The sequence below is a fragment of the Trichomonas vaginalis genome, chromosome I (assembly GCF_026262505.1).
Source record: "Trichomonas vaginalis G3 chromosome I, whole genome shotgun sequence".
Classification (NCBI taxonomy): domain Eukaryota; phylum Parabasalia; order Trichomonadida; family Trichomonadidae; genus Trichomonas; species Trichomonas vaginalis.
The window spans coordinates 14,609,661-14,623,906 of NC_067203.1; the positions used below are offsets into that span (position 1 = coordinate 14,609,661).

The 14,246-nt window shown below is 32.7% G+C and overlaps 7 protein-coding genes across 7 annotated transcripts; 2 read left to right on the forward strand and 5 right to left on the reverse strand.

Moving 5' to 3' along the window:
- Positions 1-600: 600 nt before the first annotated feature.
- On the reverse strand, positions 601-2,703 carry TVAGG3_0986760 (SLL0572 protein family; the record flags this gene model as incomplete). Its single annotated transcript, XM_001582529.1, has 1 exon — positions 601-2,703. One exon carries the CDS (start codon positions 2,701-2,703, stop codon positions 601-603), a length of 2,103 nt encoding a protein of 700 aa, XP_001582579.1.
- Positions 2,704-3,080: 377 nt separating this feature from the next.
- On the reverse strand, positions 3,081-4,609 carry TVAGG3_0986770 (uncharacterized protein; the record flags this gene model as incomplete). Its single annotated transcript, XM_001582528.1, has 1 exon — positions 3,233-4,570. The coding sequence occupies one exon, from the start codon at positions 4,568-4,570 to the stop codon at positions 3,233-3,235; it is 1,338 nt and encodes a 445-aa protein (XP_001582578.1).
- A 701-nt stretch (positions 4,610-5,310) lies between these two features.
- Positions 5,311-5,940, reverse strand: TVAGG3_0986780 (TATA-binding related factor (TRF) of subunit 20 of Mediator complex family; the record flags this gene model as incomplete). Its single annotated transcript, XM_001582527.1, has 1 exon — positions 5,358-5,933. One exon carries the CDS (start codon positions 5,931-5,933, stop codon positions 5,358-5,360), a length of 576 nt encoding a protein of 191 aa, XP_001582577.1.
- Positions 5,941-5,969: 29 nt separating this feature from the next.
- Positions 5,970-6,853, forward strand: TVAGG3_0986790 (acetylation-dependent protein binding; the record flags this gene model as incomplete). The annotated part of the gene is made up of 1 exon (XM_001582526.1): positions 5,987-6,850. The coding sequence occupies one exon, from the start codon at positions 5,987-5,989 to the stop codon at positions 6,848-6,850; it is 864 nt and encodes a 287-aa protein (XP_001582576.1).
- A 241-nt stretch (positions 6,854-7,094) lies between these two features.
- TVAGG3_0986800 (heat shock protein binding) lies at positions 7,095-7,996 on the reverse strand (the record flags this gene model as incomplete). Its single annotated transcript, XM_001582525.1, has 1 exon — positions 7,147-7,986. One exon carries the CDS (start codon positions 7,984-7,986, stop codon positions 7,147-7,149), a length of 840 nt encoding a protein of 279 aa, XP_001582575.1.
- A 338-nt stretch (positions 7,997-8,334) lies between these two features.
- Positions 8,335-8,941, forward strand: TVAGG3_0986810 (uncharacterized protein; the record flags this gene model as incomplete). The annotated part of the gene is made up of 1 exon (XM_001582524.1): positions 8,341-8,571. The coding sequence occupies one exon, from the start codon at positions 8,341-8,343 to the stop codon at positions 8,569-8,571; it is 231 nt and encodes a 76-aa protein (XP_001582574.1).
- Positions 8,942-9,068: 127 nt separating this feature from the next.
- Positions 9,069-13,564, reverse strand: TVAGG3_0986820 (Fam91A1 family; the record flags this gene model as incomplete). The annotated part of the gene is made up of 1 exon (XM_001582523.1): positions 11,413-13,377. One exon carries the CDS (start codon positions 13,375-13,377, stop codon positions 11,413-11,415), a length of 1,965 nt encoding a protein of 654 aa, XP_001582573.1.
- Between the last annotated feature and the right edge of the window lie 682 nt (positions 13,565-14,246).

Sequence of the window (14,246 nt, forward strand, 5' to 3'; positions counted from 1 at the left end):
ATGAAATTGAAGATGTAATTTTTAATTAGTTTAACTGAATTATATCAAATAAGAAATACTTTGAGTTACTTTAATCCAGTCAAAATAACAATTTTCTGAAGCATGATATAATATCTCACAATATGAACTAGGAATTTTATAGATATTATGATGAAATTGAAATCAAATGATAATAGTATTTATTATCTTTCTGTCATGTTCTTATATGAAAATTATTCTATTGCGTTTTTTTAAAAACCATCGTTTGGGAGGGAAATTGAGTACTTCTGACACAAAACCCCACAATGTCAAAAACTTTGAAAGGCCAAAAATGTATACTTTCTGACAAACAGAGTCTCAGAAAGTACTCAAATGATGGTTTTTAATTTCCGCACTTATATCATCTTTTTCTGATTCTTTGTAAGCCAATATTGTCCTAATTGAGAATATGACTGAATTTTGTAAATGTTGACTTCAATTTAAAAACAATTTTAAAGAGTTCATAATATCCATATGACATTATTTTCAATTCTGGTTCTAACGGTTAATTTTCAATGATTTCATTTAAAAATGAAACAAATAATATATTTTAAATAACCTTAAAAACACAAAATTTTTTATTTATTTATTTTGGAAGTTGTTGAGGAAGTTCAAGAAACTGCTTTGTTCATCTAAGATCTCTTGTCGCTTGTTCTGATCAATCTCGTTAGATAGTAAGTGGCGTCCTTTGTTCCATGAGTTTGCAAGTTCGTTTGCCTCTCGCTCGAATGCTTCTTGAAGACCGCCCCATGAACCACCAAGATACCTGATGTAGTTTGATGCTGAAAACTGTCGCATGGCGGCAATAGAGTTCAAAACTCCGAAAATTAATGCTAAGCCTAACCCTTTCTGTGTGAATTTGACGTATCCACCAACTTTCTCTTTCTCGTTTGCACCAATGCCGCAGATTTCAAGTGTCATAGCATCGAAATAAGCCAATGAATCGGGAAGAACAATGAAATCAGCAACGTGTGGATACAAATTAACAATTTCACCAAGTTTTGCTTCAACATCTCCACTGATTGAATATGCAAATACACCTGTGATGATCTTGCCACCAAGTGGATCTCTGATAATACTGCCATCGATGTTCTGGATTGTTTCATGTGCAGGCATCAATGCTTTGACTGGACGAAGTTGTGAAAGTGCTTTTTTAAGACTTTCAACATTCAAATTCGATTTAACTTCGACAACTGCAAGAACTGAATCGGCGAGGATTGGTGTGATTACGTTAAGTGATGAGTCAATTGTTAGTGATGGTGATTCATCATTCGTAATAACAATGCTCAATTGGCCTGTCGTGTTGTTTAATGAATCAAATATTTCTCCACTAGTAACATGGAATCCTGGAGGAATATGTGATTGAAGGAATAGTTTTGCAAATGCACCTCTGTTGTGGCTGTCGTTGTTTGTGACGGTCATTTCGTTGGCTGATGCAGTAACCATTGATAACAAGATATCAACTGTTGATTCGAAATGTTTTTGAAGAGGAGGTTTCTTTGATGACTGGAATGTTCTGTAGATCCACTTGAAAATAGCATTGTCGATGTCTGTGATGTGTCTAGCAGAGTTGATAATGTGTGATTCAATTGATGGATCTCGTTGTGAGTGAAGGAACTGTGAATTGATGATGACATTTGAGAAATCTGCAAGATTAGACAACTGTTTTTGGATTTCTTTCGTCTTACCAATACAAAGGGCTGAACCCGGTGAAACTGCGCGTTCTGGACCTGTGCATGGAGGTGGAGCTGCTGGTAATGTAACACTGTTAACATAAAAAAATGATCGAGAGATGATTTTGCTCGGTAATAAATGTTCAATTTGTAATTCTTTAGGATTTTCAAGATCGGTGATAGTAATGATATGTGAACTATCAAATGTGTTGACAAGACCTGGCCAGATTGATATGTTTTTAGGAGACATAAGCGAATCTTCTGTCAAAATACAGAATTTGTAATCTTCGTAAACTTGTGGGATAGAAGATCCATTTGTATCAAACAAAATTACGTCGGCGAGTTGTTCGGCTGATATAAGAGCACGTTGAATATGAGTTGTAACAATGATATAAAAAGCTCCAGATTTTTGGTATTGAATAACTTGATTTTCGAGATCTTTTGGAAGTAATCCGTTAGGAACTTCATCATTCGTCTTAAATTCGTAATGGAAACCTGTCTGAAGTGTGATGTTTTCTTCCCCTGGCTCAAATAAATATCGGGGAAGTATAACTGCTACTTTCTGACCGCCTTTCTTGAATAAATCACAGAAATATTGACATATTTGTGTTTTGCCTACACTTGGTGCAAGAGATGAGATACTGATAAGAGGTTTGTGAGCTTCAAGTTTAATATCATCTGGATCTACGAATTCTATTGAACAGTAGTTAGTCGAGAGTATTCTATTTACGATTCCTTGTACACGACGCATTAAAATACCATTTGTGTTAACTATGCACTTTTCAATTCTTTGTTCTATAATGATTTTTTCGAGATCTACCAGTGGAAAAATCGGAATTGAATTCATGTTTCGCATAACATAGCATTTGGCTGGGATCTCATCTTCAAATGCATAAATTATGCCGCAAACATCAATATCTTGACGTTTGGAGAAGATATGAACATATGTATAAAAGTTTGGAAAATCACAACCAACAATAAGTGTTTTTACTCTAGTAATATCTATTTGCATTATATTGTCAAAATTATTTTTGACATTTTCATTTTACATGTCAAAAATACGATATTCCGCCAACTCTGAATCATAATGTATGTTACAGGAAAACAAAATCAATAACTATAATGTAATAGGATAATCAAGATAGATTCAAAGAATCATTCTTAATTCCTTCAATTATTGTTAAAGATATCCAAAATCCAAATTAGCAAGTGTTTGCCCTATAAACCAATTCTACAATAGCTTTGTTGGAAGGAGTACTTTCCAAATGTAGTGAAAAAAAAATCTCAATTGAAGTCATTTGAAGCTTTAATGATGAGAATTTTAGCATTGATGAGTATATTAAATAAGAAATCAACAATAAAAAGTTAAGTATAGTATATCATTCTGCTGTCAATTGATTTTTGATGAGATTTTGTTTTGAAATTGCTCAAGAATTGTGTAATGAATAAAAATAGTTGCAGTTAAAATGTATGTTTAGGATATCAGTTATAATAACTTGATATTGCGTTACCCAAAAATAAAAAAATAAAATTTAATCAGATTATTCCTTTTCTGATGGTTCTGAATGGACATCTACACCAATTCCACCTTCTATATCAATAAATTCTGGAACATGTGTCTCTACGTTATCAATTTGGTTATATCCTTCTTCAAAGTTATTTTGCATCAAGAAAAGTAAGAAAACGCACAAAACAACATGTAGCGATGGCCACAATCCGTTCGAAACAGATTGTCGTAATGAGCTGATTGGGAAAGCGAACTTGTTTTGTATGGTCAAATCGAATAAAATGTTTGCAAATGACATTGCACAGAAATAAATGTATCTCTTCATGCTAACAATGGAATTGAAGACGAATTTAGAGAATAATTCATAGCCAATAGCAATAATTTCTAAAATTGACATAAATAATAAAATTGATCCGTCCGAAAATTGTGTATTAACACCTGTAAGTGTAAGAACAAAAATAACTGTGAGTGCTACGTATAAAAGTCCGTATAAAGTGAAGATTATATATGAAAATCCGCCTGTTCTGTTTTCTGTTCCTCTGATTGCAAGAATACAGAATAATCTATATGTATAAATAAGTATGGAAGATAAAATGCAGTTGATCATTGGATAATTTTCTGGAGTAATAAACGTTTTTAATGGAATTCCAGAAATTACTCCAAAAACACCGAGTATTGAACCCAATGATTGAACCTGTGCATTGTTCTTGAAGGTAGCGTGCAATAAAAATATTGTTAACATGTATAAGATCATTCCGGTCAAAATTAAACGAGAAAGAACAAAGAATTTATCGGAATTGTTACTTTCAAGCTCCCAGATGAATCTTACTGATACAACATTGTTGTAATTTGCTGTAATTGCTAACTGAAGATCAATTTCGTCGAAATTTACTTTCTCGTTGAAAACAAATATCTCAATTTCGTTACTTTCTTTAGATCCTAGTAAGAACGATACTTCGGCTTTTTCATCCTTGAGAGTCTTCGAATCAACAATACTTTTGTTTCTGAGGTAATGCGCAATGAAACTGTAATCAATTTCTTTAACATTCGCTTCTCTTGAGTCCAATATGAGGCTGCATTTAAGGGCAATTTTTTTATGAAACTCGGATAAAGAAGTCAAATCTAAATCAACGTTAAAAGTACTATCTGATAATGGTTTCTTTATTTCTACGATTTCACTCTTTCTTTGCTTGCCAGCTGTTGTCCAGGTTGATGAAACTAAACGAATTGCAATGAAACCCATTAAGAAAACAATTATAAACCATAAAATTGGCTTTTCTATACTGTCAATGAGGAATGGACCGGTTGTGCTTGAATCTTCCTCATGTCCTCCCAGTGATATCTCATAATTTACGTCTGTTTCTTGAGTCATAATTTTTTTTGGAAAATATGAAATACTAACCTTATTTCTCAAGTCGGATTCCAAAGATTCACAGAGTTCTCAGTATGATTTGATATATTTCCCCCTTTTCGAAACATAAATCATAAAACTGAATGAATTTTGAACAAATTTTGCACTTTCTTAAGTGCTTAGCTACAGCCTAGTTGATGAAGAGAAAGGTTTCCCTGATGTTAAATATGACCCTATTACAAATACTTATACATTTGACTATCCTTGTGAACTCAATTATATTTGCTCTATATCATGATTTTTGTCCAACAGTTCAAGGAACTTTCTGTTATCCTTTTAATTGGCTTTTATTATGTTGTTTTAGTTTATAGATTCCTTCATAAATTTTTTTCATTGAATAAACGTCTATTTATCTGAGGATTCAATTTCTAATTCAAGTAATCAGAGCGTGTATATAAGCGTATGATGTAATCATGAAAGTTTCCATACATTCATATGAGATGTACTGCAATTATATTATATATTTCCATATCAAATTGATAAGCAGACATAAAAAGTTCGTACATTAAAATTTGGTCTTGAATTTGTTAACTATAAGATATAATTTGGATATGTTTGCATAAAAATATAGCTAATTCAATATAAAAATGAAGATTTCGAGGAAAATTCTTCAAAAAATACTTCAAACAACGTTAAATCAGATGTACTAGGATATCATTTGTGATAAAATATGATAAAAGGTGATTTAAAATAAAAAATAGAAATTTAAAAAATAATATTCATTTATTTTGATATTAATATAAAAATATCACTGTGCTATATCATTATCAAGTAAAATTCTTATATAATCTTGGCCTAAACATGAGAAATTGTATTCATTTGATTCGGAATTTTGAGGAGTATAAAGTTTTGCTTGAAGATCCATTGTTTTACAAACACTAGAGAATATGAGATCTGAATTTACAGAAAGTTTCGTAACAGGAAGGTATTCTATGTCAAACAATATACCAACTTGTTTTTCTTTAACAATTGACACTCCATAGCGAACTTTGAAATCGCCAAGCTGAGCCATAGATCCATCAATCTTAAAAATGAGTGTCTTATCGAAAGGTAAGCCGATATCCTTTAAAACACTTTGAAAGTTTGCATCGCCTACTAATGTTGTGCTCTTTGTAATTAATATGTTCTGATCTGGTGTATCGTTGAATGAAATAAGACGAAGTATTGAATCTGTCTGTGCTTTTCGAGAATAAATTTTGCAAGTCCAAGTTTCGAAGCCAAATGCACCTAATTGGAATAGATGTTCTCTAAATTTATTTAAATATTTAGAAGCATCATCGCCATACTCTGACGGCTTCAAGAAACCGACCGCTCTGATGCCCATTTTTTTCTACTAAAAATTTGTCACTTTTTGTAATTTTCTAGACTGAAAAATAAATGATGATGAATGAGACTCCTCCAATCAAGTATTCAGTTATCTTCTCGTCATTTATTGACCCCCCAAAGTTCCAGTTCACATATAGTCCTGAACTGAAGAATAAAATCGTTCAAGTTGCAACAGAAAGTTCAATTTATGGCAAAGATTATTCTACTTCAATTGCATCTGAGCCTGTTGAAAGTTCGGAGAAATTCATTTCATTGCATGCATGTGATAAATTGCTCTCCTTTTTTATAAAGAGCCCAGATTTTGCTTCATTTAGAAATCCAATCGACCCTAAAAAGAGTGGATGGGAACATTACTATGAAGTTGTTAAAGAACCTATGGATCTGACCACTTTACAAAGAAAATTACGAAATGGCTCAGTAAATACTATTTCTGAATTTCGTCGCTGCCTTTCCCTTATATGGATAAATGCCGAGACATATCACGGTCCAGGCCATGCAATTACTAGATGTTCTATGACATTAAAGAAAGATGCAGAAGAATTCTTCGCTAAACTTCCAATGCCAGCCGAATTTAATGTTATAGAGAAGCTTAAGAAGATGGATGAAAATATGACCAAAGTTGAGGCAATTTTCGATAATTTATTCAAAATTCCACCTCGTCCTAAAATTGATAAGCCAAAGGAGGCCAAACCACAGCCAAGACAAGCTAAAGTTGTCGAGCAAAAGGTCGTTGTTACAAAGCCTACACAAACTGAACTTAAGAGAATTGCGTATACATTGGCTAATACGCCGGCTTCAGACATGAAGGCTGTTTGGGAACTCTTATATAACAATAGAGGTGATAAAGTAGAGTTGAATCTTAATGACCTTCCTGAGAAGATCCAAATAGAATTGAAACGTCTTGTTCTAAAATAAAATGTGATAATAATATGTTTTAATATATCAACTAATTTATCTTTACTACCCATTAACCTGTTGTTTTAAGAAATTGAAATCAAAATTTTTTATTTCATAATTATGATTTGCTACCATACAATGAATGGATTGTTGTATAATAAAATTTTGTGAAAATAAAGCTTAGGAGTCCTTGTTTGAAAAAAAAATCAAAAAATGAAATATTTATTTTTTAAAAAAAACTAAGATCAAAATATAATATATGTTCTTAAACGAGAATGTGTTTATAATATATATGTACATTTTTAGACAGAAGCTTATAAATCTTCTTGGCTTGGATTAACAGTTGGCATGATAATAAGATCGCCTCTTTCTGTAGATCCTGGAATTGGGAATCCTTTGCCGTGAATTGTGACTTGTTTCAGTTTCTTGCCAGTGACAATAAGACGTGTCTGCATTGGGAGGACAATTTGCTTCTCCCAGTTACCACGAGCGTCTTCTTTGCCGAGATTAAGCTTGTAAATGAGGTTATAAAGGCTACGACGGTAAATTGGATCTGGAAGCTCCTTAAGCTGGATTTCAAGATCACCACCTGTAGCAGTTGGAGAAGTATCGCAAGCAGCCTTGAATACGTATATTTGATCTGGAAGAGTTCCAGCGACAACGTCGATTTCGACATTAAATGGTCTTGTAATTGTTGGGTGGCCTTGGCAAGTATCGCAATGCCAGCCTGTTTTATCCTTGCATTTGCAGATTTCTTTTCTGAAGAATTGATAATTTAATTTCACGCCTTTGTAAAAATCTTCAATTGTTAAGTAAGCATATGTACGTATTGGCTCGTTTTTAGCATAAAGTGCTGCGACACCGGATATATTAGCCGAGTCTCTGCTTGCATCAACTTCTGCATATGCTTCTAAGCCGAAATAGTCGAAAGCTCTACGACGACGAGTATCAGTTAAAGCTTCAAATGCTTGGTACTTCTCATTATCACTGCTCTTGGTTCCTGGATTGAGACCTTCTTTATATTTCTTAAATGCATCGAAAATCTCTTGTGTTGATGCAGTCTTGGGTGTTCCTGATTTATCATATGGATTATATTTGCTTGAAACGATGTTACGGTCTGATGATAGAGTAAAATAAGCAAAGGAAAACAACATTTCAATCTCACTTTTTTGCAGTAAATACGAAATCAGAAATCATGAATTTTTCTAAGCTTCATTTCTAAATATATATTATCCCCATTAGTAATCTCTCTAAATTTCCTCGTAAACATAGTTGGATTGATGAATTTATTCGAAATCCAAATCTGAACCAAGTTTTGATCACTTGGAATTAAAATATATAAATACCCTCGTTTTGTCTCTTTAACACATAAAATGTTACTCTATAAAAATCCGAATTTGAAATCCAAAAATTAGAAAAATCAAAGATACAGAAGAAAAGATTAATGAATAAATTGAGATAGAGTGAAGCTATCTAAAAGTGAAGAGTTTTTTTTACATAAAATAAAAATGAGTGGAAAAGAGAAAAGCAAGCATCATCATCACGATCGCAGCGATAAAGAGCATAAGGAAAAAGATCGTAAGGATAAAGATTCTAAGAAAGAAACGAAATCAAAGAAGGGAGATGATGAATCAAAGGGTGCCCAAGAGCCAATGCCACAATGGGCTCAACTTCCAGTGAATAAAAATGATGATCCTTTCCGTGATGACTTTGAAGTGGAAATAAAGTTCAAGGAATAAAGAAAATATTGAACAAAATTTAGGATCAAAATTCTTGTCAAATAATAGGAATCAAGTAATATTCATCTATGCAAATGCACTTCTTAATCACAGAGTTTACTTATCCTATATAGGATATATCTTTGATTCTTAGCAATGTAATTAAACGGATAATTATCATATGTATATATTATACTAGGGATTTAAAAACGGTTTCGCCAAATGGCGAATTGCCGAAAATATGCTATCAGAATTGATTTTTTTTTGGAATAGTAAATGTCAAAACAGAGCTGATATAAAATGGCATTTCTGCAGTAAAAAAGGCATAGCTTAAATTACCTCTGGAATGCTACCAAGAATATGCACATTGGGGTTCATAAATGGGCATTTATTAGACTAAATTTTTAAATTATGAAATAAAATCAATTCAATTTCAAATTTTTCTTGTGCAAAAGAGTCTCCATGACTAGTAGAAATAGACTCTACTTCCCTAATACTATATAATAATTCATAGTGTCACTTTTAGTTTACATCAAAATCTTCTCAAGAAGATTTTTAAAATCCGAAACTTAAAATCACCTTCCAAATCGGCAACCCTAAATTATGTGATATCAGCGAGAAACTTATATGCATGTTTCATTTATTTCGTGTTTTGATGTTTCCTTTTTTTTTATTGATGGGTATCTATCACCTTTCAATAGTTTCAGGCTTGCACCAGAATAGATGTTTTAATCTGGAAGTGTGAAATAGGATGTAGATATATATCCTACAGTTGGATGCTTTTAATAAAAAAAAAAATAATTATAATTGGAAGAAATCACAAATTAAATCAAAAATACGGACGTTTTCGCTACAAACTGATATTGCTTATGTAAACCTTCAATTGTCCTCAAAATATTTCATAATTTTCGGATATTACATCAAATTCAAATCATTTAATTACTTATTATATTCAAAATCGAATGAACCTTCTCATTTTCTATTGAAAACTAATATTATTATTAATATTTATCAAATAAAAATAATATTTAAAGTTGTTTTTCTTGCTCTTTTGTCATATTAGGAGTTTTGAGCCTTTTATGGACAAATTGCTCAACATATTTAAGTGGTGTAGTTGAGATTCCTGAAACTGTCACAGAAATATATGATTATGGTTCTTATTGTTATGAGTATGCCTTTAAGAACTGTAAAGATATAATTTCATCACTTATTTTTAAAGAAAACAGTCAAATTACCAAAATTGGAAAATACGGTTTTTATAATTCAAAAATAGAATCTGCAGATTTCAGTAACTGTATTAAACTAACTCATCTTTCAGATTATCTATTTTTCGATTGTAAATTTTTGAAATCAATTAAATTTCCTCCAAACATTTTAAGTATAGGAGAAGGTTGCTTTTTTCTCACTGCTTTTCAATCAATAGATTTACCAGATTCCGTGAAAACTATTAGTAATAGTGCATTTTCAGGGATAACATCTTTAAAAACCTTTAAAATTTCAAAAAATTCTAACTTAATATCAATAGGAAGTGATTTTCAAAACACAAATCTTACATCATTTTTTATTCCAAAATTTGTAAATACATTTGGTCCAGGAATATTTCGTTCTTGTAATTATTTAGAAACTATAGTTGATCCAGAAAATCAAAATTTCAAATTTGATTCTAAATCTCTATTTAAAGGACCAAATAATTCAACTTTAGTCAGAGTTCTTCAAACATATTCTGATAATGAATATATTGTTCCTGATTACGTAACAATCATTTCACCTTATTGTTTTTCGTATTCAAAACTTTCATCTATTCAGTTTCACAACAACATTAATGGGATTGATAACGATGCATTTTATGAATGCAGTTTTTTAACAAACTTTTTAATACCTGAAAAAGTTACACGAATTGAAAAGGAGACTTTTTGGAAATGCTCTAGTTTAACAAAAATATCTATTCCAGGAAGGATATCATATATTGGACAAAGTGCATTCGCCGAATGCTTCAAATTAAAAAGTATTACATTCCAAAATAATATTAATATAGAATTGAACATATGGGTATTTTCCAGTACTCCAAAATTAGATATTTACATTTCTGGGAAGTTTAATATTACAAATATCGAAATTGATGTTGAATTACCAAAAGAAAGTCATTTGTATATTACGCATCGAACAGTTTTATCAGATTCATGTAAACAATTTTTTGGAGAAAAGTCAGTTTATGTTCACTTTGATAAAAAAACCAAGCTTTCGGATCAAACAACAATTGAAGTTCTTCAATACATTTCTATTGAAAAAATCTCTATTCCACTCTACATTCCTAAATCTGTGCAAAATATTATTTGTTATCAATCTAATCTTTTCTGCCTCGTCATTATTTTAAGAACATGTTCCTCGAAGTCTTAATTTTAATTTTGGGTTTACGATCTTTGTTTACAACTATTCAATTTGTATCACTTAAAGTTACTTTTTCCATATGATAGAATTGATATTTTTATTAATAAACGTAATTATAGCATACATTGATCATACTCTATATTTTTATTGTTTCAATATCTAAAAAAGATCTCTATAAGTAGAATCAAAGTGTAAATAACGTACATTTATGTAAACTAGGTGATCCCTTAAGAGTTCGCTCAATTGATAATGGTAATGCCTGTGAGAGTCAATTTTGAGAGTATGTCAGAATGTGGTTCAGCTACACCCTTAATTATTTTGGAAGTAAGAAAGATAATGTAGAGACAGGTGGAACGGATCGGGCTCAAGAAGAATATCTTATAACTTTGTATATAGATATTTTTAAAAATTTAAATTATTGAAATCAAAGAATACTATTTTTTTAAATGAAAGCAATAAAAAAAATCAAATAATTCAAACCCACTTAATTTTGTCACCAATTGAATAAAGAGGTCTTACAGGTGTCATTATTCCACAGCTCCATTCTTTGACGAACTCCTCGAGTTTGTTTGTTATCTTCTTCGTTGATTCCTCCATCTTCTTGATGTTTTCTTCTTCGAACATGTCTCTTTTCTCGATTGTTTCGATGACTGACTCGCAGAGTTTCAGTTTTGTTGTTGGAATACCGTAAGCGATGTCGATTGGAATGTTTTCTCCATCCCTTACAACGAATGTCATGAAACCGAACATGGTGTCAACTGAGAAACTCTCGATAATCTCTGGATCATTGATTTCTTCGTTCGGAAATCCTTTTTCGAGCACTTCATCTCCTTTCTTCTTGTAGCATTGGATCAAAACTGGGGAACTTGGCAATGCGTCATTCAATGAGATGAGAAGTGTTGTCGTTGGAACGTCAACAGCTTCGTTGCCCCACTTGTAGAGTCTCACAGTTTCGTAGTCAAAGAATGGCTCAGGAAGTGAAGTGACTATTTCACCTTGTGGCCATACGTAAACAGGAGGTCCGCGCTTGGAAATAGCGTTGAGGTAGAGGATAACCCATGGAGAGTGGAAGAGATGGGATGGTGGTCCGAAATGGACGACGCCATTTATCTCTAATGAAGACTGAGTAAGTGTAAGCGGAGCTAATGCGACCGCTGAGTTGTAATTTCTCTCGAATAATTTTGTGCGGGATTCTTCATCGAGGACTAATAAAGCCTCGAGACGTAAAAAGTCGACTCCGCCTTCAGCAAACTTCTGGCTGCGAAGGAAGTTGCCTATTCTTGCGATGACTTGGCATCGTTCGTATGATTTGACCATCGAATCGTCTGCTGGAGATTGAACTTCTTGTAATGCTTGAATGAATTCGGTTAAGCTTGTATCGGTCATCTTGCCGACCTCGAATAGAGTAACAGCGTATGATTTGATTGTTGATCCGAGATTTCCGACCATAAGATCTGAAGGAAGATTGCAATCGTAAATAGCAGCAAGGCGTTTGGTGGAGTTTTCTGTTGTGGCTTCGACTTGGTCGTCAACAGTGACTTTAGTGGCAAGGCCAAGGCGAATGAAGAATGACAAAACTTTTGTAATTTCGTTTACATCAACGGCGAGCATCTTAGAAAGCTGCTCAACAGTAGTTCTGTCATCGATAGAGATGAATGACTTGTAGCAGAGACCTTCAAGATAATCGCCAGCCATACGATTCATGACGAATTTTTCAAGTGTAAGTAACTTGATGGTATCTTGTGGAGCAAGTGGGATAGAAATGTAGATAAGGCATTCGTTGTAAAGAGCGCGAACCTCAGCTTCTTCAAACTGGCCAATTTCGACTCCATCTTGAGATGCAGCAATTCTTTCGTAAGCAAGGCGAGCGGATGATGGGAGCTTAGCAAGTTTATTTTCTTGTGCTGGAACTGCTGTAAGAATCCACCAATTTGATAATGGAATTTGCTGTGGTTGTTGTGGAAGAATAGATCTTAATACTTTCTCCTTGGATTTGAGCATGGAAGACCAGCCACCAGCTCTGGATTTATTCATACCATCAATGAACTGGTTACGGCCAACACCTGTAACGCGGAGAGCATCAGCGGCAGAAAAGTTTGGAATTGAATGGTAAGACTTGTCGCTCTGCATAACGCGGAGAAGCATTTCACTGTAATAGTAGAATGGAGTGACTGCGGGGTTTCTCTGGTATTGTGGGAAGAGATGATACGGAAAAACTAAATAATTGTTAATTCCGAATTCGATAAGCTGCTGATAGTATTGGTTTAATGGGATGAATGTTAAAGCTTGCTCGTATGGCTTTTGATGATCAAAGAAATAATGAAGAATTCTTTGCTGAAATTGAGCTGGAGTGCCAAAATATGCTTGTGCACTTGGAGAAAGCTTCTCCCAAGGAGTTGCTTCCTCAAGGAATTTTGAAGTATCCTCCTCTTGAATCATTTTTGAAAAAATTCTTTTTTCACATGACGATAGAGGATAAAATGGATGTCACTTTTTAGAATGACAGAAAGTCAGATGAACGAAAGGTTTTATCATTTTCTATGAAAAAGTCTAAGCCATGAAAGATAAAACCATATTATAAAGACTCCTTGGTATGTGTGCTATTGATCTATTTTGCATCATGACTAGAAATATTAATATTTCCCCTATTTTTTCGTTGTCATTTACTTGATCAGCTATTTTTCAAAACTTTTTTGTAAACTTTGTAAACCAAATTTTCTCCCATTCATCATATCTTTGAGTAAATGTGCACTATCTGAGTTAAAAACTGCACACGAATATTCGGCCTTTTACAAAAAGCTCCAAATATCTGAAATCAATTGTTTTCATTCTGAAGAGTTGATACTTACAATAATATGATTTTTCGCTTAGGAGATTCATAGAAAAATTCATACTTCCTGTCACAGGAAGTATGAAAATTAACAAATTCATAAAATTTATTCTAAGTTATTCATGAAACAGCAATCCAATATTCAGTCGATAAAGCAACAGATAGTTATGATTTCTAGTTACTTTGAAATTTTTACTTACTCGACGATTAATTCACGATAACTTCTGACACACTATTCGTGACGCCTACCCATTGAATTTTTACTAAATAACTGTGGTGTAATTACGTAAACATTTCAAAATTGAGAGGTTTGCGTCATGGCGCCATGTGACGCCATCTGCTGCAATGCTAATGCCGATCTAATGATAAATTTTCAAATGCACACGAAAACAATTAAACCCCTTTCAGCTGATAAATATTTTAATGTAAAAAAACCTCCAATTCTCACAAATGAGTACTATAGCATTTACAAATTCCC